General features: G+C 45.4%; 1 protein-coding gene and 1 long non-coding RNA gene across 2 annotated transcripts in view; one reads left to right on the top strand and one right to left on the bottom strand.

Moving 5' to 3' along the window:
* Positions 1–21,887, bottom strand: part of LOC307226059 — a 116,738-nt gene that overhangs the window by 14,886 nt on the left and 79,965 nt on the right. The gene's annotated exons all lie outside the window — the stretch shown is intronic.
* On the top strand, positions 2,120–20,504 carry GPR37 (G protein-coupled receptor 37). Its single transcript, XM_079994227.1, has 2 exons — positions 2,120–3,700; positions 18,098–20,504. Exons 1-2 carry the CDS (start codon positions 2,672–2,674, stop codon positions 18,914–18,916), a joined length of 1,848 nt encoding a protein of 615 aa, XP_079850353.1. The 5' UTR covers positions 2,120–2,671; the 3' UTR covers positions 18,917–20,504.

The following is a 21,887-nucleotide window of genomic DNA, read 5'->3' as shown; positions in this document are numbered from 1 at the left end:
CTCCTGTGTCTTGCGAGCGGCAGGGGCTGGTGGCAGCAGAAGGACGATGAGTGGTGCATGAAAGCCCAACCCCTTTTCTCCTCTAGGCAGGGTGGGGAGAAGCCAGGAGGAGGGAGGGAGGAGGCGCTGCCTGCGTTGCCACCGTGCGAGAGGGAAAGAACATGCATGCTGGTGATACACACGGCGATTCCTGGACCATCCGTGGGCTGCATTTAGAAGGCAAATGGCCTTAGTTTGCAACCCGTGGTTTACACAGCAGCAAGTCCCTACTTCCATTGAAGTGACTACAGGATTGCAACTACTGACGCGTAAACGCTATGCAACTCAGGAAGCCGACTTATGAATAAATACAGGTGGAAGTTAGGATTGCAGTTGGAATAAGCTTACCAGACGTCCCCGTTTCCCCGGGGACAGTCCCTGGATTTACAAAATCAGTCCCCATACAAAATCCATTGAAGTTGAAAAGTGTCCCCGGATTGATTGGAAAAAATCTGGTAACCTTACGTTGGAAAGCAGTGCATTCTGTAAGAATTGGTGCAAAGATTGCGAGGAACTGATAGAACATAGGGAGAATTTTCTAATAACAATAAAAGAACAGGACTTAGTAAGGTAAAAGGAGCATTGCAGGGGTACGCATACCCCTAAACATTTTGTGAATCTAAGTTTGGCCTCATTGCGGGGCAGTATTTCAATATGAGTAGAAAAATGTAAAAGGTAAAGGGACCCCTGACCATTAGGTCCAGTCGTGACCGACTCTGGGGTTGCGGCGCTCATCTCGCTTTATTGGCCAAGGGAGCCGGCGTACAGCTTCCAGGTCATGTGGCCAGCATGACTAAGCCGCTTCTGGTGAACCAGAGCAGCGCACGGAAATGCCGTTTACCTTCCCACCGGAACAGTACCTATTTATCTACTTGCACTTTGACGTGCGTTCCAACTGCTAGGTTGGCAGGAGCAGGGATCGAGCAACGGGAGCTCACCCCGTCGCGGGGATTCGAACCGCGACCTTCTGATCAGCAAGTCCTGGGCTCTGTGGTTTAGTAGGAAAATGAGAGTACCCCTAAACATTTTTAAAAGAAAAAAAAGCACTGGGTGATGACCTATTTTGGATAGCAGTTCTTATGTTGGGGGGGTGTAGAACTGAGTTTTCTGTGACGCAATTGGTCAGTTAGCTAAGTATTTCTATTTATTTACTTGATTTGGGGGGCACCTGCCTCCTGGCTAAGCCCATGGGCAGCCTCCTCAAATATTTTATGGGGGAGGGGGTCGAATGTCCTATGTCTACATGTCATCTTCATCCCTGTTCCCAGGACAGCATCCGCCCGAGAGAGAGAGAGGGAGAGAAATAGGCGCCATGAAGAGAAACGCCCGCGAGGCGCCTCTGGCTCGCTCCTCTCAGGATCTGGGGCCAGAGGGACAAACGCCGCTCGCCCCGGACCCCTGGGGGAGAGGCGCGTGCGCACTGCCGCCCGCCTCTCTTTTCCTGGCCCCCCCCTTCTCTCTTCTCCCTACAGAAGCCGCCACAAAGCGCGTAAGGAAGGGGAGCTCGCGTGAGCGCTCGGCAGAGGAGAGCGTAAGCCGCCAGGGGAAGCCGTGCGCTCGCGCCTGGTAGCCCGGAGGCGGGGAGAGAGAGAGAGAGGGAAGAGCCCAAGCTAAGAAAGCCGAGCCGAGCAGCGTCTCCCTCACAGGCTTCCCAGAGCCGCGCACGGACAGCAGCAGCGGCGGCGGGTCTCTTCCTCTCCATCCGCCCAGCCGCTTAGACTGGAGGCAGCAGCAACACGTTGCTGTGGGCGCCGCTGCCAGCCAACTTGGCGCCGCTACCCGAGGCAACTTTGCGGGCGCCGGTGGGGCGGGAAGCCGCTCTCGTTTCATTGTTCTTCTTCTTCTGAAATGCTTCGTTCGGTGGCCGCCGCAGCTCCGCCTCGGCTCCTTCGCCGGCGCAGCCCTTGGGCTTCTCCTCCTTCCCAGGCGCACGGAGCGCCTTGATCGCGCGCGCGCGCGCAGGCGACCCACTCGTGTGTGCCATCCGCTGGGAGCGGCGACGATGGAGCGCTTGGCTCGCTGCTTCCCCCCGGGGATCGCGCCCCGACGGCGGGCCAGCGGCTGAGGGCGATCTCGGGAGGGCGCGAGCAAAACGCCCCCAGGCAACCGTCGCTGGGAAAGGCGGAGCGCCGGGTGGCTTTCCGTGCGCGGGTCCAGCAGGACCGTCTGCGCTTGCAGTCTCCATTCGCGATCGGGGTTGATGCAACTTTTGAAGACCTGTCCCGAGAGGCTGCAGGAGGGGGTGGAAAAACACACATACACCCCTCTCTCCTGGGCAAGGAGATTTCTTTCTTTTATTTTCCTGGGTGAGGTTGGGCTCTTCTCTGTCTCCAAATCGTGGATACGTTTGCTGAGGACATGAGTCGAACTTGAAGCCTGTGCAAACGAAGGAACCTTATAGTTTGTTATCCACCATTCTCCGGATCATTTTTTTTCAGGTCAGCTCAGTGCTGTTTTTCTAGACCCTTGTTCTCTTACCATGGCAGTGGTGCCCATCTGAGCGTTGCTGGGACTGGAAAGGAGTCCTGGGTCCAGGTTATGGGTGAAATGGGTGTGACTGGCAGCTCCACCAGCTTGGGCAGTGGGTGTTACTAAAGGAGCACTGGAGGGCACCCAGCTCCTACCCTAAACCATGCAGCTTGTCAAGACGACACCCCTTGGCTTGGCTTGGCTCCTGGGCGCCCTGTCTGCCTTTGCTCATGGAGCATCGCCCCAGGTGCCAGTGAAAGGAGATGGCCTTGATGTTGGCAGAAAGGGCAGGGAGTGTGGATCGTGGTGCCAGGCGGCCACTCTACTGCCCTGGCGAGTGGTGGCACCCAGGACTATGGGTGGCATCCCTTTGGGGAGCGTTGCTCAGGCTTCCCTTCAGAAAGGGCATTTAGCCAGATCCAAGGCTACAACTAGAGATTCGGGGGACTGGGGTCCCTTGGAGAATTATGATCGTGCCAGGGGCTGGACTGCAGCACAAACTGGCCAACAAAGAACTCACCCGATGAAAGCCACACATCATTCTGATGGCCCTTTGGAAGGAGGTGGCGAGAGCCAGCTGAATAAAGACCTTTCTGTAGTCTTGGAGGTTGGGAGATACTCTGATCTCCCTGGGGCACAGGTACAGAAGAAAGAAAGCAGTAGAGACCCAGGAAGCATTCGTTCCAAAAGGCATGTAAGAAGCAAGAGGGGAGCTGGGCAGCCCCAGGACAGAGGGAGAGCAGGAGAAGTCAAGGCTCTCACGGATAGTCTTGTAAGGAACTTCAGTGACTCATTGGACAGCCAGATGACTCCTTCTCCTGGGCCAGAAAATGATTTCCCCCAGGCGTTGCCTTTGAATGGATCCACAGCTGGCTCTTTCAGGAATGGTACATTCCGACCAGCCCGGGTCAAGAACCCTTTCTACCCGTTGACTGAGGAATCATATGGTGCCTACGCAGTCATGTGCCTGTCGATAGTGATCTTTGGCATTGGGATAATGGGCAACATGGCAGTGATGTGCATCGTGTGCCACAACTACTACATGAGAAGCATCTCCAACTCCTTGCTGGCCAACCTAGCCTTCTGGGATTTTCTCATCATTTTTTTCTGCTTGCCTTTGGTAATCTTTCAAGAGCTCACCAAAAAGTGGCTGCTGGATGATTTCTCCTGCAAAATTGTACCTTACATCGAGGTAAGCACAATGAATGCAATAACCTGTAATCTCATAATGGCTTTCGCGGACTGGAATCACTTGTCCTGTTGCTCTTTGATCTCCCATTTTTGCTGACAGTTAGTTAAGAATTATCCCTCTCCTGGGGTGAGACTTCTTCCAAGAACGTTCTGTTCACTCCCATCAGTTGTTCTTCATAACCTAATGGTTGGATGTTGTCATGTTCATTTGGAGACGTGAAATATTTCCGCTTGCTTATTTATTTGACTCAGGTGGTGCTTAGCGGCTTCATAATTCTTCCACCCACCTTTGACTAGTTCAGCGAGAGTATTTATGTTTTGAGTTGCTGTAGTCCTGTTGACTTCAGTGAGGTCAGCACCTTGATTGTAAGCTCATGATGTGAATGTAAGTCGATTGAAGTTGGCTCTGATCCTCGTGCATGGGGGCTTCCTTCTCTGCTGCATGTAAGGATTGCTACCTGTGCTTGCTTAGCACATTTAGTAAGCCAAGCTGTGTTTGGAAGATGGGATAACAATTTTTGGACTGTGCACCCCCTGCAATTTGATTTCAAAAGCAGATTCGAAGTGGTTCAAATAAACCTTACTTGGAAATATATGTTTTACGGCTTTAAGTTGAACTGACTCCCCACATAAATACATTTAGATCGGTGTTTAATAGGCTTAAATCTAAATATTCCACCTTAATTGATGGACCGGGCTACCAAAACAAACCACACGGTTGAAGGATGCCAATCCTGCACTCACAATAAAAAGGAACATAGAATCAGGGTACATCTAATTCAAATACATGCATGTATTCACATGTGTGCATCAACTATATATGAAAGTACTTGATGCTCAAGAAACCACGCATAGTGTGGTGTGGGGAGAGAAGTTGCCTATAACTCTTGCCAGATTTACTGCAGAAGATGAAAAATATTTTCATTCTCGAGTTGGAAAGTAATGGGTTGAAGGATGTGGCTTGATAGTCAGAAAACCATCAAACTGATGGATGCATTATTAATGTAACTGGTTAGTTCCAAATACCACGCTTCTGTCTTCTTTTCTTTAAATGCCTCAGGTTCCACTTAAATCCTTGCTTTTTGGCAAGAGCACAGATACTCTGCCAGGCCTTCAGCCAGCTGGCCAGAATCCTGCCACCATTCAGGTTGTCTGTTTTATTTATTTACTGGGGTGTGCGCACACACACCACACACACACTAAAGCTGGCTGATAGTGCTATAGAGTTATTCTGGCAGGCTATACTACTCTGTGTGTGAGAGAAAGACAATATCCATTTAACTAACAGCAGTGGGGTAAGTAAAGATAAAAACACACACACTTCTCATTATATTTTAAGAAGGAGGTCCTGTTTGTTAAGCATGAAACTATTCATTGAATTGTATTTAAATCTGACTGGCATGAGGATGGAAGAGTGGGTGTGAACTTTCTCTCTTTCTTCCCAATCCTGTTGTACTGGGAGGCGCACCGGCATGAAAATGCATTGCCCAACAACCACAGCTTTGATTTGTGACGTATAAATGCTCTCCTTTAGGGTATAGCCCTAAACTGCATCACTCCTCATACAACACAGCTGTATTGAATAAATGTATCCCTTTTCACTGTGGAACCAGAGCTGTTTATAAAGTTAGATGTCCCAATAACACCTGCCAGTGTTCCTTTACTGTAGGTCTAGTCATTGTCAGGCAATCGTCAATGAAATCCATATCTGGATTTTAACTGTGTAGTCGCTACGTTTGGTTTTGTTGTGGTTTCTTCACTGTAAGCCAATTCTGGGAGGATCTGTGATCCTGAAAAGCAGCATAGAGATTGTTTAAATGAGTGGCATGAAATTGTAAACCTGCAACGATGTGGGCGAACTCTCCCCTGTTCCTTACAAGTCAGTGTTTTGCTTTTTTTATTTTAAAGGTGCATTTAGGTTATTAAGATTGTAAGATATGGATGGGGGAACCTGTAGCCCTTCAGATGTTATTGAATTCCAGCTCCCATCAACCCAGCCAACAAGACCAGTGGTGAAGGATGATGGAAGTTGTAGCTGAGCAGTGTCTGGAGAGTTGCAAGTTTTCCATCTCTAAGAAAAGTCCCAATGGATCATGCTGAGGACTCATATCATATCATTCTGTTTCCAGCCATGTCCAACCAATTATTTCCAGGAAACCAATGGATATGAAGCCAACTGTTTATGTTGGATGACAAGTACCTTATTTACCTGTCCTGACCCTACTGCCAATAAATATTTATTGGATGATCGACATTACAGAAGAGAGTAAACTATCTTTTCCCATTCACTTCCTCTGTATCATTCTTAATTACAACATTTCCCTCTTTGTCCTCTGTTTTCTAAAGCTGGTTTGGGGGGAAAACCCCATGCTAAAGCAGAACTGGGCTTACTGCGCCCCATTTAGGTATTAGAACAGGCTTCCTCAACCTCGGCCCTCCAGATGTTTTGAGACTACAATTCCCATCATCCCTGACCACTGGTCCTGATAGCTAGGGATCATGGGAGTTGTAGTCCCAAAACAGCTGGAGGGGCGAGGTTGAGGAAGCCTGTATTGGAGTTTCCCCATGAATCTGGTATACTTGGTGCAGTGTTTCTGAGCCACCTGATTTAAGAGACTGTCTGATGTTGTAAGTGAATAGAGGCTGGACAAATTGCCAGCTTTGACCCTCTTAAGTAAGCGAGGTTCCCATCCCGCTTTGTGGGAGAGATCGGTGTTCATTCAGAGAAAACTCCCATGAATGACCTATGTTCTATAGCCTCCAGAGTGTACAAAGGCAGTAACCTAGCGCACTGTTGCTTAACCCATGCTCATGTTGCTGCATGCTCCTGTGCAGGTGAAGCAATTGGGTTATCGCTGGCAATTTAACTGTTGAGCCAAGTACTTCTCATCCTTCAGAGTTGTTCTCTGAAGTCCAACCCGTATTTCATCTTTGAGGTATGATTGCCATTTCTCCCTTCCGGCTAGTTCCCATGTCATCAGTAATATATGGATATTTTTATCATGTAGGTGGGCTCAGTCACCTGAATGCTTCCCACCCAAGCATCACCGGTGGCCTTGAAGGAAACAGAAGGCTGGTAGGCACGATCACCTGAACTCTCATCTTATCTATATGCTCAAAAGATCCATTCATTACCAGTATGTCATGGGTGCTGGCTGAAGGGGAGAAGCTTTGTGGTGAGAACCACACTCAAATCTTTATATCAGTCAGCCCGAATCATTTCTTATTAAGGAGTAGACTACTAAAATGCAGCCATGCAATGTTTTCGAAGGTCTAAACAAAGATTTATGAAGAGTTTAACCAAGCTTGCCCCAACCTCTGCAGTATTCATGCCAAATAAATTATGGATTTCATGTTCGTTTCATGCCACAAAATCATGAAGATTTATTAAGGCCTTGGGCTTCTGGCATGTTTCCAGTATGAATCTCTAAGCTCCACCGGGGACAAGTTGTTAGGAATATTTGGGTGTGGTCTATTCTTTTGCATTAGTTTTGTAAAGTCTCTGGACCATAAACAAAAGCATTTTGCTGTGAGAGGAATTTTCTTTAAAGACTTAAAATCCAATTTTATGTTAATTTGCCTTTAGCTAATAAAAAAACCCCACACAATGGAAAGCAGCTATTTAATTTCTAGTGTTTTCTCCTGAATTTATTCCCAAACTTTAATTTACTATGGAAACAGTATTATTCATATGTTGTATTTGAATTTTTCATTTGATATCTCTTTTGTTAGTGGTGTAATGGGAAGTCTGCTTAAAAACAAAACAACTGAAAATTGTCTACAGTTTAAATTGTGCATACCAAGGAAAATGACCATGCTGTTTGGAAAACGTATTGTTTGTGTTCTTCAGACAGTTTGCATATATTGTAAATTAGAAAGAGACTGCAAGAAATTGCTTTTCATAGCTGCAGCCTTGATGCATTTTCTATGGAGGTGTGCCCTTGATTTCATTGGGAGTATTCCTGTGGAATGAAACTTGCAGCCTGAAATAGAACCAAAAAATAATAACAACATGTAACATTTAACCTACAATCAATTGCTGTAGAGTAGATCCATGGATGCGGGTGGTGCTGTGGGTTAAACCCGTTATACCCCTCTCCTGCATTCTTAGCCAGCTGCTTCTCTGCACACCCCTCTCCTGCTCCTTGTCCCTTCTGTGTTTTTCCTTCCCTCCCCACTTAAAATGTGGTTAAAAAGCATGGATCCACCTGGATCCTCAGGATCTTTGCATTGGGTCAGCCCAAATTCACCATCAGATCACATAGCATGTCCATGGCTACAGCCTGCCCCCCAAAAATCACGCACCCACTGTTGCCTGGGGCTGCAATGGTGCAAAAATGTGGTTAAAAAGCATGGATCCACCTGGATCCTAAGGATCTTTGCATTGGGTCAGCCCAAATTCACCATCAGATCACATAGCATGTCCATGGCTACAGCCTGCCCCCCAAAAATCACGCACCCACTGTTGCCTGGGGCTGCAATGGTGCAAAAACGTGGTTAGAAAGCATGGATCTACATGGATCCTCAGGATCTTTGCATTGGGTCAGCCCAAATTCACCATCAGATCACATAACATGTCCATGGCTACAGTCTGCCCCCCAAAAACCACACACCCACTGTTGCCTGGGGCTGCAATGGTGCAAAAACGTGGTTAAAAAGCATGGATCTACATGGATCCTCAGGATCTTTGCATTCAGTCACCCCAAATTCACCATCAGATCACATAGCATGTCCATGGCTACAGCCTGCCCCCCAAAAATCACGCACCCACTGTTGCCTGGGGCTGCAATGGTGCAAAAATGTGGTTACAAAACATGGATCCACATGGATCCTCAGGATCTTTGCATTGGGTCAGCCCAAATTCACCATCAGAGCACATAGCATGTCCATGGCTATAGCCTGCCCCCCCAAAATCACGCACCCACTGTTGCCTGGGGCTGCAATGGTGCAAAAACGTGGTTACAAAGCATGGATCCACAGGGATTCTCAGGATTTTTGCATTGGGTCACCCCAAATTCACCATCAGATCACATGTCTGTGGCCACAGCATGAAGCACAAAAATGATACATCCACTCTTTCATTCAGAATGTTTTTTCCCTTGTTTTCCTCCTTTAAAAACGATGTGCGTGTTATGGTCAGGTGCGTGTTATAGAGCAAAAAATACGGTATGCAGATAATTAGTAATGAGAACATGCAAAAAAAAGTATAAAATTTTATATATCTTTCTGTGCTATATATTGTTAAAATGTTCTTTGCAATTACAGGCAATTCCAAATTTACACAGGTTCACATTGCAAGGCACCACATGCTTATGGGAAATCGTGTATATTTGAAATGCCACTGAAAAAGCCTGCGGACACCCCATTCTGCCCCCCTGCCCCCACTGTCTTCCACCCCTTTTATGACATTTTGGGGTCACTTCCAGGTTTGGTGGGACGCACATATTGGAAGCGCCTAAAACGGTCGCTGCCTGTATTGTTTTCTTAATCTGCATCTTTTAATTTAAAGTATAGGCTGCCTTTTTGAGTTAAATGCTTTACCTCTGTGTAAAGTACACTCTCAGCTTGGCCACATGGAAATTTTAATTGATAGTAGAAGAAGTACTCAAAAATGTCCTATCTATATTAAACTCTTGTCCCACCATCACCTTCCCTTTGATTTTGTAATACAGTGGTACCTCAGGTTACAGAGGCTTCAGGTTACAGAGGCTTCAGGTTACAGACTCCGCTAACCTAGAAATAGTACCTCGGGTTAAGAACTTTGCTTCAGGATGAGAACAGAAATCGCACGGTGGCAGTGGGAGGCCCCATTAGCTAAAGTGGTGCTTCAGGTTAAGAACAGTTACAGGTTAAGAACGGACCTCCAGAACGAATTAAGTTTTTAACCTGAGGTACCACTGTCATGGGATGTGGGTGGCGCTGTGGGTTAAACCACAGAACCTGGGACTTGCCGATCAGAAGGTCGGTGGTTCGAATCCCCGCAATGGGGTGAGCTCCCGTTGCTCGGTCCCTGATCCTGCCCACCTAGCAGTTCGAAAGCACATCAGAGTGCAAGAAGATAAATAGGTACCACTCCAGTGGGAAGGTAAACGGTGTTTCCGTGTGCTGCTCTGGTTCGCCAGAAGAGGCTTAGTCATGCTGGCCACATGACCCGAAAGCTGTACGCCAGCTCCCTCAGCCAGTAAAGCGAGATGAGCTCCACAACCCCAGAGTCGGTCACGACTGGACCTAATGGTCAGGGGTCCCTTTACCTTTACCTTTACCTTACCACTGTACATTCCTTATTATCTTTTCAAGGCTCCTCAAAGTCCCTATACCACATAAACAAACGCACATGGTGTACAATACATTTTGAGGGATTATTCACATGCTTTTTAAGTCTGGATGGTGTGGTCATTCCCTCTGTGATATGCAGAGATATTGAGAACCATGACATGGGGGACTTGCAGTGGATGGCGGAAGACTCTGAGAAGGCTAAGGGTCAGGCTGCTTTTTTCCACGGGGAGACACACCAGTATCTTATTGAGAGCCCTGCTGGTCAAACAACACAGGCCTGCCACCTTCCTCTAGCTCAGTGGTGAGTCCCCTTCCATGCCTGTCTCCCTAGCTGCACAGAAATTAAAGCAAAGGTAAGGCACCTTCGGTTCAATAACCAGCCCTTCCAGAGAGGTGGAGCCTACTACTCTCCAGAGAGGGGCAAGATCAGCTTGTACATCCCATTGCCTCATTATAAGATAAGGGCTGGAACTGCTTGGATAGGGCCAAATGGATTTGTCCAAGTGGGTTTTGAGGAGAGAATTCTGCAACAAACTGGCCTTCCCTCCACACACCTGGGCTGTCACAAAATGGCCATTTGTTTTACTGGTAAATAGCGATAGTTATAAAGGCATGCTTATTCTTGGATCTAAAGCAGTGGATGATGATGATGATGATAATAATAATAATAATAATAATAATAATAATAATAATAATAATTTATTTATATCCCTTCCCATCTGGCTGAGCCTCCCCAGCCACTCTGGGTTGCTTCCAACAGAACATTAAAATACAATAACCTATTAAAGATTAAAAGCTTCCTTAAACAGGGCTGCCTTCAGATGTCTTCTAAAAGTCTGGTAGTTGTTTTTCTCTATGAAAACTGGTGGGAGGGCATTCCACAGGGCAGGTGCCACTACCGAGAAGGCCCTCTGCCTGGTTCCTTGTAACTTGGCTTCTCACAGTGAGGGAACCGCCAGAAGGCCCTCGTAGCTGGACCTCAGTGTCCAGGCAGAATGATGGGGGGTGGAGACGCTCCTTCAGGTATACTGGACCGAGGCCGTTTAGGTCTTTAAAGGTCAGCACCAACACTTTGAATTGTGCTCAGAAACGTACTGCGAGCCAGTGTAGGTCTTTCAAGACTGGTGTTACATGGTCTCGGCAGCCGCTCCCAGTCACCAGTCTAGCTGCCGCATTCTGGATTAGTTGTAGTTCCCGGGTCACCTTCAAAGGTAGCCCCACGTAGAGTGCATTGCAGTAGTCCAAGCGGGAGATAACCAGAGCACGCACCACTCTGGTGAGACAGTCTGCAGGCAGGTAGGGTCTCAGCCTGCGTACCGCATGGAGCTGATAAACAGCTGCCCTGGACACAGAATTGACCTGTGCCTCCATGGACAGCTGTGAGTCCAGAATGACTCCCAGGCTGTGCACCTGGTCCTTCAGGGGCACAGTTACCCCATTCAGGACCAGGGAGTCCTCCACACCCGCCCACCTCCTGTCTCCCAAAAACAGTACTTCTGTCTTGTCAGGATTCAACCTCAATCTGTTAGCCGCCGTCCATCCTCCAACCACCTCCAGACAATTCCTTGCAACCAGTTATACAAACAGAAGCAGTGCACTACCTTAGTCCATGTTCTAACTTTAATTGCTTTGTGTCTCCTACTCAGGGCACCTTTGCAGTGTGGGGAGGACTGGAGCATAGTTACTCAGTGCTCCACGATACTAAAGTATTTGTCGAAGTGGTTCAAAGCGAATTTGGCAGAGAAAATTGGATTGGGTTTCCGGCTCAGGTCGGCAAGTCGTGTGTGTCATAAGATCGATAGGTACACGGCTAATGTAGTTGGCTAATTCCACGTCCCACATTTTCTTTAAAAGCCTGAAGTTCCATTTAAATCCTTGCTTCCTGGCAAGCATTCCAGTGTTCTGCCAGCCAAGCTTTTGACCAGCTGGTAAGATTTGTTTTTGATCATTCAGATATTAGAAAGGCTTGTGTCTCTCACTGTTCATTTCCCAGTTCCCTCCCCGCATCTTAAAAGATGTGAGTGCGGAAAAAGTAACACCGGAGCTGGCTCTTTGTGATCCACAAATACTTGTATCGAGCTTAAACTCTGAATGTTGAGATTTCAAAACAGAAAGGGATTTGTCTTAGACTTGGCAGAAAACAGAGGTCAGCAATATTTGGGGAGTAAAAAAGCTACATTTGTTATCTCTGTGCTACAGAATTAGTTCTGCCTGTGCTGGCCTTGGCATTAAGCTCCCTTCTGAGTTTACACAGTAGGGGATGGCAGGATTGCTCTTTAAATTTGAGAAGGAACATTGGAAGCTGTACATAGGAGTCCAACCAGCTATCCATCTACCTCAGTGTTATCTCTCTAGGGTTTCAGACGGTGGTCTTTTCCCAGCGTTAACCTGGGGATTCTGGGAATTGAACCTGGCCCATTCTGACACGCAGACAGATCCTGTACCCCTGCCTTTTCTGTAGCACAGAAACAGCAAGGCAACAGTACCAACAGCATCATGATGCTAGTTTGAAGGAGATTGTATGCCAACAGCTTGTAAGACCTCGGTACCACTTCTGACGCCAACTTGGCAAGTTGGTCAAAACATCTACGTGCAGCCAGCCCACCAACAGAATCCCTGGTCTTAGGTGCCCTTTAGATGTCATTCCAGCTGTGTGTAAGCTACGTGCCAATTCTGTGGAAAAGATGGTCCGCCCCACATAGTTGTATCATACAGACACAGCTGCAAGTTGCATCACATCTCTGTTAATGGGAAAGCAGCTCCAACACTCTTGAAGAAGAAGAAGAGTTTGGATTTGATATCCCACTTTATCACTACCCTAGGGAGTCTCAAAGCGGCTAACATTCTCCTTTCCCTTCCTCCCCCACAACAAACACTCTGTGAGGTGAGTGAGGCTGAGAGACTTCAGAGAAGTGTGACTAGCCCAAGGTCACCCAGCAGCTGCATGTGGAGGAGCGGGGAAGCGAACCCGGTTCCCCAGATTACGAGTCCACCGCTCTTAACCACTACACCACACTGGCTCTTGAGGCTACGTCTAACACAAATGCAATATCGAATGAACTGGGAAGGGGCAATTCATAGTGCAGACGAGGGGTCCTCAACCCTTCTATCTCTAGGGCCGAGTTGAGAGGGCTGAAAAGACCCACAGCTCACAAAATGGTCACAGTCACAGAATACTGGCACGGAGGTAGATTTTGGCATAATCAGCTGGCAGTTACTGACTTCACTTTCTACTGATATCTAATCCACCTTTGGAAATTTACTTTCAAATTTGCCACAGCATTTTCCTTACAGGCAAGGTGTTCCATAGGGCAGCTTTCCTCAAGCTTAACTGCAGACATTTGCCCTGGAGCTAATGTGACACTCCATTTTAGTCAGAAGCTGCTGATCCAGAAACTGTAACCAGAGCGAGCTTTTTCTTTTATATTTTCCCTTCCTCTCATGCTTCTTACCAATCTCCTGTAATTTCGTCTCCTGTTCTCCTTTCCCACTCAGCTTGCACCTTATTCCCACCCTCAAACTGCCAGATTCTTTCATTCCTCCTCCCTGCTCTTTTCACATTCACTTCTTCCTCCTCTAGCACCCTTCTTCCCTTATCTCCTTCCTTTCAATTCCCAATGTATTTATCGTTCTTGTTGTTGCTAGTAGTATAATAATAAAAATAACAAATGGCCATTTCATCTCACTTGCCACTTTGCTTCAACACCTCCACTGTTCCTTTTCCCTCAGAGGAGGAAGACCTTCCTTTCCATCCTTCCTCCCTGAATTTTTCTGCCTCCCAGACACCTTCACTCAGCATTCAGGGGGGGTTCTGGTGTTGGCATTGGCTTGTCACCATGTAAATATGTGGTAAAAAATTAAGAAATGGGCCCCCAAACACTTGTTTGTCTTAGGTCTGAAAAGGTTGGAAATAACCAGGTTTAAATCAATTTATTTTGTTTGTGTAAATTATGAACCACTTTGTCTTTTCATAAACTAACTGTCTCCTATTTTCACTTGGCCTATAGTCAGTTCCCAAAGAAACCATTGGAACAAATGCTAATTTAAGAGTGGACCAATCTATCTCATTCTCGTGTGTGTGTGTGTGTGTGTGTGTGTATTCACAGTTTTATTTTGTTGATATTTTACAGTTATGTGAACTTTCTTGAAGAACCCAGGCTGCATTCACATGGCAGTTTATTCTGTTTGCGTGGTGTTTCCCTAACTGCAGGGACTCTAATGGAAGACAGGGCAAGTTTAGTGCTCATTTTTTGCTTCCACAAAAGAATGTTTGCAAATAATATGGGGATGAGTGCTAATCTTGTACTATATTCCGCCAAGGTAACAGCTCCATAGTTAACAACTGGATGCAAACCAGTCTTCCTTGTTTTTGTAAAAAAATATGGAACTTTGGGGATTCCTAGACCAGGGGTCAGCAACCTTTTCCAGCTGTGGGCTGGTCCACTGTCCCTCAGACCATGTAGTGGACTGGACTATATTTTGAAGAAAAAAATGAACCAATTCCTATGCCCCACTAATAACCCAGAGATGTATTTTAAATAAAAACACACATTCTACTCATGTAAAAACACCAGGCAGGCCCCACAAATAACCCAGAAATGCATTTAAAAGGACTCATTCTACTCATGTAAAAACACGCTGATTCCCGGACCATCCACAGGCCGGATTGAGAAGGCGATTGGGCCGCATCCGGCTCCCGGGCCTTAGGTTGCCTACCCCTGTCCTAGACCTTTTCTGCCACATTCCTCTGTCCCTCTAACAAAGGGAGTCAGGGGTGTTCTAAGGAAACATTTCTCTTGTTCTCATCCAGCGCTAGACATTTCAGAATCCTGACTATATTAGGGCAGCTTTGTCTTCAAGGGTGATCTTAGGAGTGATCTTAGGGTGATCTTAGGAGTTACAGGCAAGAAAGAATTCAATACAGGACATTGGGCCGGCAGAGAAGAGAGGGAGCGCCTTCTCTATTCCCAGCCTAGAAATCTAGCTGGCTATTGCAGAAGAGAGCAGCGTCTAACTTGCCTCTTCTGCCAGCAGGCTAATAACTACTGTGGATTTATTTACAAGGCTGTGTTTGAGGCAGGTGGGTGGAGTCACTGCACATAAGGCATTCAAAGGTGCCGGTTTCTGTTGCTTTAGCAATACAGTGGTACCTCGGGTTAAGTACTTAATTTATTCCGGTGGTCCGTTCTTAACCTGAAACTGTTCTTAACCTGAAGCACCACTTTAGCTAATGGGGCCTCCTACTGCCGCCGTGCCGCTGGAGCACGTTTTCTGTTCTCATCCTGAAGCAAAGTTCTTAACCTGAAGCACTATTTCTGGGTTAGCGGAGTCTGTAACCTGAAGTGTATGTAACCTGAAGCGTATGTAACCCAAGGTACCACTGTAAAAAGAAATGCAATATAATGTAATGATGACAAGTATTAATACAGTTTTTTTAAAAAAAACCTGCAGTTGATAAGACTTTCTGTACTGTCACACAAAACTTTAATAAGGGGCACAGCAATAGTTGTTACGTACTTCAGCATTTACATCAACTCACTGGTATATCACTCGCAACGTGTCTTTTGAAGTGGGTTAAAAAAAATTAATCTCATTCTATCATAAGAACTACTCGGTGAGGTTTTAAGCAATTGTGCAATTTCTGTTTCAGAGCCCAGAGACTGAAAATGAGAGATGATTGAAACTTGGCCTTGATGTCGGTTGAGCTAATAGTTAAATGTATGGGAATATGCTCTTAAGAATGTACGGGTTTTGAAGCCAAGGTTACAAGACTTATTTTTTTCTGCTTTAGTAGCTCTGTGATGTTGTAAAAAAAACAAACCACAACCAACTTATTTGTTAGCTATTTTAGCCCTGGCCCATTCTTTTGACCTAAGTTTTACTACCTCAGAATGAGGGCATATGTTTTCCCCTTCTCAATTAAACTACACATTTGGTTTGTGTTTGCTAAGCTTTTTCCTTCGACCGCATCCTTGACAGTTTAACTCACCAAATTAATAGATTTGTCTACCCCCAAAAAATAATATTTACAGTTCTTCAGCTGTGGCATAATTAAGCATGTCTCTCATTGCAGGGCTCCATGATTCTTGAGAAGAAATATCAGAATTGCTCAGTTGAGCTAGAGTTTACCAGGTTTTATCCTAAGTGTCTCATATTTCGCAGGGATATTGACTTTTAGCAATCAGATATGCCCATTAAATGCTGAAGGCCAATGTGTGTGATACATTTCTATAATTGCATATAATTACACACTCTGTCCTTGCGGAACTTTTTATGAGATGTACATAAGCAAGAATATTTCAAAATTATGATGGGAATCTGCGTTCCTTTTGAAATGTGCCTGCTATAGAATCTTAATTATCTCAGCAAACATTAAATAAGCAAAAAATTACAGTCAGCTGCCCAGTATTTTAAGGGTGTTCTTTTTTTTAAAAAAAACTGATCTGCTATGTGGATACTGGGCTAATTTATAATAAAGGCAAGCCTCTGGGGGAGGGGGAGTAGAAAAATCTTTAGCAGTTCCTGTTTGTCTTCCTTCAAAGCTCCAGTGCATCTTGACAGAGATTTATTTTTTAAAAAAACAACCTTTGGAAGAGCCACCTTTCAGTATTAAAACCTATGGGAAATTTGCATAGAGTAAACCGGAAACAATAAGAGCACATGCAAAAGGTCTAGGCCTGGGTGGTGTATCAATATATCGCTTGAAACCAAATTGCGAGAGTGGTTTTAGAATTTCCGGTCACGCAATGTATCGAGAATCCCCAACACGTCGCAGTGACCATCTGGCAGCCTGCAAAGGCAGTTTGCGTCTCCTGAACCTAAAAGTTCAGGCTAGCATAGGGTTACCAGACGTCCCTGGTTCCCGGGGACAGTCCCTGGACAAATTCTGTCTCTGGAATGTCCCCAGATTTGCAAATCTGTTCCCGGGAAACATGGCAGCGGCAGCCTCAGCAGCTTGGAGCCAGCCCAGTAGCACAGTTGGCTCTGGCTGGCTTCAGGAGCTGCTCACTGCCGTGGCGCCCACCATTTTTCCTCACCGGAAGTCCCCCTGTGATGTGTCTTGTGCGCATATGATGTGTCTTGCATGATCTTCTGTTTCCTTCCCCTTTTGTTTTGACTGATTGGGGGAGGCTCGGGAGTGGCGGCTGGCCAGCCATTGCCCAGTTTTTTTAAAAACTCTGTGCATTTATGTTTCACAGGGTGCGAAAGAAGGGCTAAAAAAAGTGTCCCTGGATTCATTGAAAAAGAATCTGGTAACCATAGGCTAGCAGTGAGGTTCGGGCACCGTGTTTCCATTTACCTGCCAGGGACAAATACAAAGCGCACTAGCCCAATAAATCTCCAGAGCAAAGGGCAGGAAGTGGCGCACTCAGGAACAGAACAGTGGCTCTCGGTAGTTGCTGCTTGCATGCTGAGAGATTGTCGTGACAAGCCATGGCTGGCTGTTTCAGGGAGGCCAGAGGCTCCACAGTGCCCTGCCATGCGATACCCCAGCTGATGCACTCTGCCAGGATCTCTTAGATGATTCTGGCGTTAGTCTGTTGTAGTTTGTATGTTAATGTGTGTTAATTGTGCCTGTTGATGGATAGGGTAGATATTTCTACAGTAGAGAAATAACTGGCTTGCGGGTCAGGCTAGCAGCCATCTTGAAATCTAGTGCTGAATATTGTATGCCTTTAAGTGAGGGGTAGCCAAAGTGGAGCCCTCCCGATGTTAGTGGACTACTACTCCCATTATACCATACTCTCTTGGCCATGCTATGATGATGATGATGATGATGATGATGATGATCTTATTATGTGTACCCCACCCATATGGGCAGCCACTCTGGGCAGCTCCCAACAGAATTAAAATCACAATAAAACATCAGACATGAAAAACTCCCTTAAACAGGGCTGCCTTCAGATGTCTTCTAAAAGTCAGATAGTTGTTTATTTCCTCGACATCTGATGGGAGGGCGTTCCACAGGGCGAGCACCACTACCGAGAAGGCCCTGCGAGTTGAGACTGATGGGAGTTGAAGTCTGGAGTGCATCATAGAGGCTGTCTCTGCTCTCTATTAAGGTGCATATTTCAAGTCCTTGTTCATATTTAAAGTCACTTTTGTATTTCTCCCTATCCAGGTGGCTTCCCTTGGAGTAACTACCTTCACGTTATGTGCCCTCTGCATAGACCGTTTCCGTGCTGCTACGAATGTGCAGATGTATTACGAGATGATAGAAAACTGTACGTCAACAACCGCCAAGCTGGCTGTTATATGGGTCGGGGCTCTGTTGCTGGCGCTCCCTGAGGTGGTTCTGCGCCAATTGACTAAGGAAAACTCGGAAGCCAGTGGGAGCCCTCCTGTGGAAAGATGCGTGGTGAAGATCTCTCCCCACTTGCCTGACACCATCTACGTTTTAGCCCTCACGTACGACGGCGCGAGGCTCTGGTGGTATTTTGGCTGCTACTTCTGTTTGCCTACACTCTTCACCATTACTTGCTCTTTGGTGACGGCAAGGAAAATCCGAAAGGTGGAGAAGGCCTGTACGAGGGGAAACAAGCGACAAATTCAGCTGGAAAGCCAGATGAACTGCACAGTCGTGGCTCTGACCATTTTATATGGTTTCTGCATCATTCCTGAAAACATCTGCAATATTGTCACTGCCTACATGTCCACGGGGGTGTCTCAGCAGACTATGGACCTCCTGCACCTTATTAGCCAGTTTCTGTTGTTCTTCAAATCCTGTGTGACTCCGGTTCTCCTTTTCTGTCTTTGCAAACCATTCAGCCGAGCCTTTATGGAGTGTTGCTGTTGCTGCTGTGACGAGTGCATCCAGAAATCCTCCACCGTGACAAGTGATGATAATGACAATGAATATACTACAGAGCTTGAACTCTCCCCTTTCAGTACTATACGTCGTGAGATGTCCACATTTGCCTCTGTTGGGACTCACTGTTAGCTCACCCTTTTGGTCAACACGCAGGTCCAACTTGCAAAAATCTGTCGGGGTTGTTCTGTCAACTTCAGTGGGAGTTTTGCAATTTGATTTGATTTCAACATAGTTTATGTTGAGAAACGAGAAGCAAATGGAAGTCCTGTGAGGCCTACTGTAAACTGGTTTGCATATTAACATACTTGGTTTGAGAAATAAGTTTTAGTCACTAAAAACAAAGAGGTACTGCCATTGTGGAGTTATAAATCATTTCATATATGGTGCTAGCGCTCTGTGTCTGAAGGGAAGGCGGAAACCACTCCTATGTATCATTTAATTTAATTTTCTGCTAGATATTATTTTGGCTGCTAAAACAAAAAACTACAATGAGAACGATCCAGCTTATGGTTAGCGTTTTTGATGTCCCAGGGAGCCACCAGCTTGGTGAATCTATGGAGGTCTGATTCTAAGTCAGTTCCTGGATGGGTGACCATGTGGGAGCCATACTTACATTGCCTTCAGTTCCATATTGGAAAAAAGATGGGAAATAAATGAAGGAGAGGAAGAAATAATGCTTGAATCCTAATCACAGTTAACCTAAGAACCTTCACTGAACACAGTGAAGTTGCTTGTGAGTAAATGTGCATATGATTCTGCAGTTGTGCCATCGATTCCCCTGTAGCAATTAGTGGTCGACAAATACTAATAATCCCATTGATTTCAGTGGGAGAAAATGAAGCATATCCTTAAATCTCCTTCAGGATTTGAAATTGTTTAATGTAGGCTGAACCAGGCACATTGTTTTCCCTATCCCCCCCCCCAAAAAAAAAGTTTTATGGAAATACATGGTTTGAAGTATTTAAGAATAGTTTGAAGCCCCTTTTATGGGACATTAATTGGTTCTTTTAAAAATAGTATAAAATACTTGAGTTTCCTATTTTGCTGAGCAGCTTTTTAACGGCTCTACCAAATTATTTCCACAATGAGGAAAGCCGTCATTTGTTTCTTTGCATTAACCTCAAAACTGAATGAGTCATAATTGCATAGCACTCTTGGCGATAACTTGTCTTGATAGCAGAAAGCTGATTCTCTCTTCCTATATGAGTAGCAATTGTTTATTTTTATTTTTAAACAGCACTAGTGCAGACTATATTTACAAATGTATGCCTGGCTTCCTGGTGCCTGCCCTTCTTTGGATACCTCTAGTTGCACATTATTGCACTGAATTGGAAGTCAAGCGATATCTGCACAGTGGCTTCCCAATCTTGTATATCTAAAGGAAATAACCTGCGTTATTAAAATGAATCCCATAATTTTTCAATGTACAATGTACAGTCAGAAGATTTGATATTTCTACAATGGGTATTTCCTTTCTAACACATAGATGTAGACTAAGTTATAATGTTCTGTTCAATCCATGGAATTTCCACTCACAAGGTGTATTGCCTGTAATTCCATTATTTTCTTTTTACAGTGTTTTTTTTTTGTTTTTTACACTAAGGGTATGTCCTCAGTCTGTGTGTATAATTCCTGCTGTAAGTGATGGTGCTGTTGTAGGGGGTGAGATGTAAGAATTTGCTACAGAATTAGTGACAATAAATTTGAAGGCTTGCAATGTGTGGTGTATAATTTCCGCCCTTCACTCCCGATTTTCATTAAAAACATAAATTGAGTCAAATTTCAGAAAATTTGATAGACTGTTTTGCTGGCTGTCTCATGTCTTATGCAAAATCCCTACTAAGCCTGCACCATCCATTTACTACTACAATAAAGAGAAGTGGAAAAAGTCTGGGTTATTTCATTCAGTAACTGGATACAACTTGAGTGGAATACAAGCATTCCACCTGTGCAAGAATAGTGTGGCAGACAGAAAGATCCCCTCTCCACTCTTCCTGTGTGCTATTCTGAAAGTTCTTCCAGCCCTTCCAATCCAATTTGGGGGGCAGGCGGGGAGGCGAGACCCATTACACAGGACTTCTGCTGAGGCTTGTTAGCTGAATTCCACCTTTTATATTTGGGCCATCTTGATATATATATATATATATATAGAGAGAGAGAGAGAGAGAGAGAGAGAGAGAGAGAACTTAACTGAATTTGTGAATAATACACCTATCGTTTCCATGAGATGCATTTACAGTGGTACCTCAGGTTACATATGCTTCAGGTTAAATACACTTCAGGTTACAGACTCCGCTAACCCAGAAATAGTGCTTCAGGTTAAGAACTTTGTTTTAGGATGAGAACAGAAATCGTGCTCCGTTGGCATGGCGGCAGCAGGAGCCCCTATTAGCTAAAGTGGTGCTTCAGGTTAAGAATAGTTTCAGGTTAAGAACGGACCTCCAGAACGAATTAAGTACTTAACCTGAGGTACCACTGTAATGTTCACCCGGCAAGGAATAGGGAGGGGTGTCATTGTCCTTGGTCCTTAAGATTAAAAATGCAAGGTTTTTTTGAACTATTTATGTTCCTGATGCACTTCATTCATAGATTTGTTATTCAATCACTTCCAGATGTGCTAAAAAATAACTAAAAGGACATGACTTAACAGCAGCAAGGAAGTCAGAATAATGCGAGTCAAAATTAGGCAAAGCTAGGACAAAGTTTTACAAAAGATTGCCAGTTTTTTAAAATTTACTGCAGCTTCTGATCCTGATCTTAAAGGACAACCAGGCACCCAGAAATTAAACTGGTGTAACTTTTACACCTTAAATCCATGCTGGAAAAGGCTTTTTTGTGTTGCTTCGCCGTTAAGAGTAAAAAAATAAAGGCCACTTATTGTAGTGGAACAGGATAAAAATGGGTGAGGTTGCACAGTCAGCAAGAGGTACTTGAAGCATAGTATCATGTTTCATGAAGCCTGGGGCTTGGGGAGGTGGTGAATACGGTCAGTCCGACTTTCTTCTGGGCAAGCCAAGTCAGGCCATAGCTAAATGGTAGAGCACCTGCTTTGCATGCAGAAGGTACCGGGTTCAATCCCTGGCATCTCCAGGTAGGACTG

Source organism: Podarcis cretensis (genome assembly GCF_951804945.1).
Source record: "Podarcis cretensis genome assembly, chromosome: 10".
In the NCBI taxonomy this organism is placed as follows: domain Eukaryota; kingdom Metazoa; phylum Chordata; class Lepidosauria; order Squamata; family Lacertidae; genus Podarcis; species Podarcis cretensis.
Note: the sequence above shows the minus strand (reverse complement) of the source record. Positions and strands in the feature narration are given on the sequence as shown.

Bases quoted from the DNA above. Each gene is read 5' to 3' on its own strand.
- GPR37 (XM_079994227.1), top strand. From the start codon at position 2,672: ATGCAGCTTGTCAAGACGACACCCCTTGGCTTGGCTTGGCTCCTGGGC. The intron at 3,701-18,097 runs GTAAGCACAATG...CTCCCTATCCAG, and splicing joins AAATTGTACCTTACATCGAG to GTGGCTTCCCTTGGAGTAAC.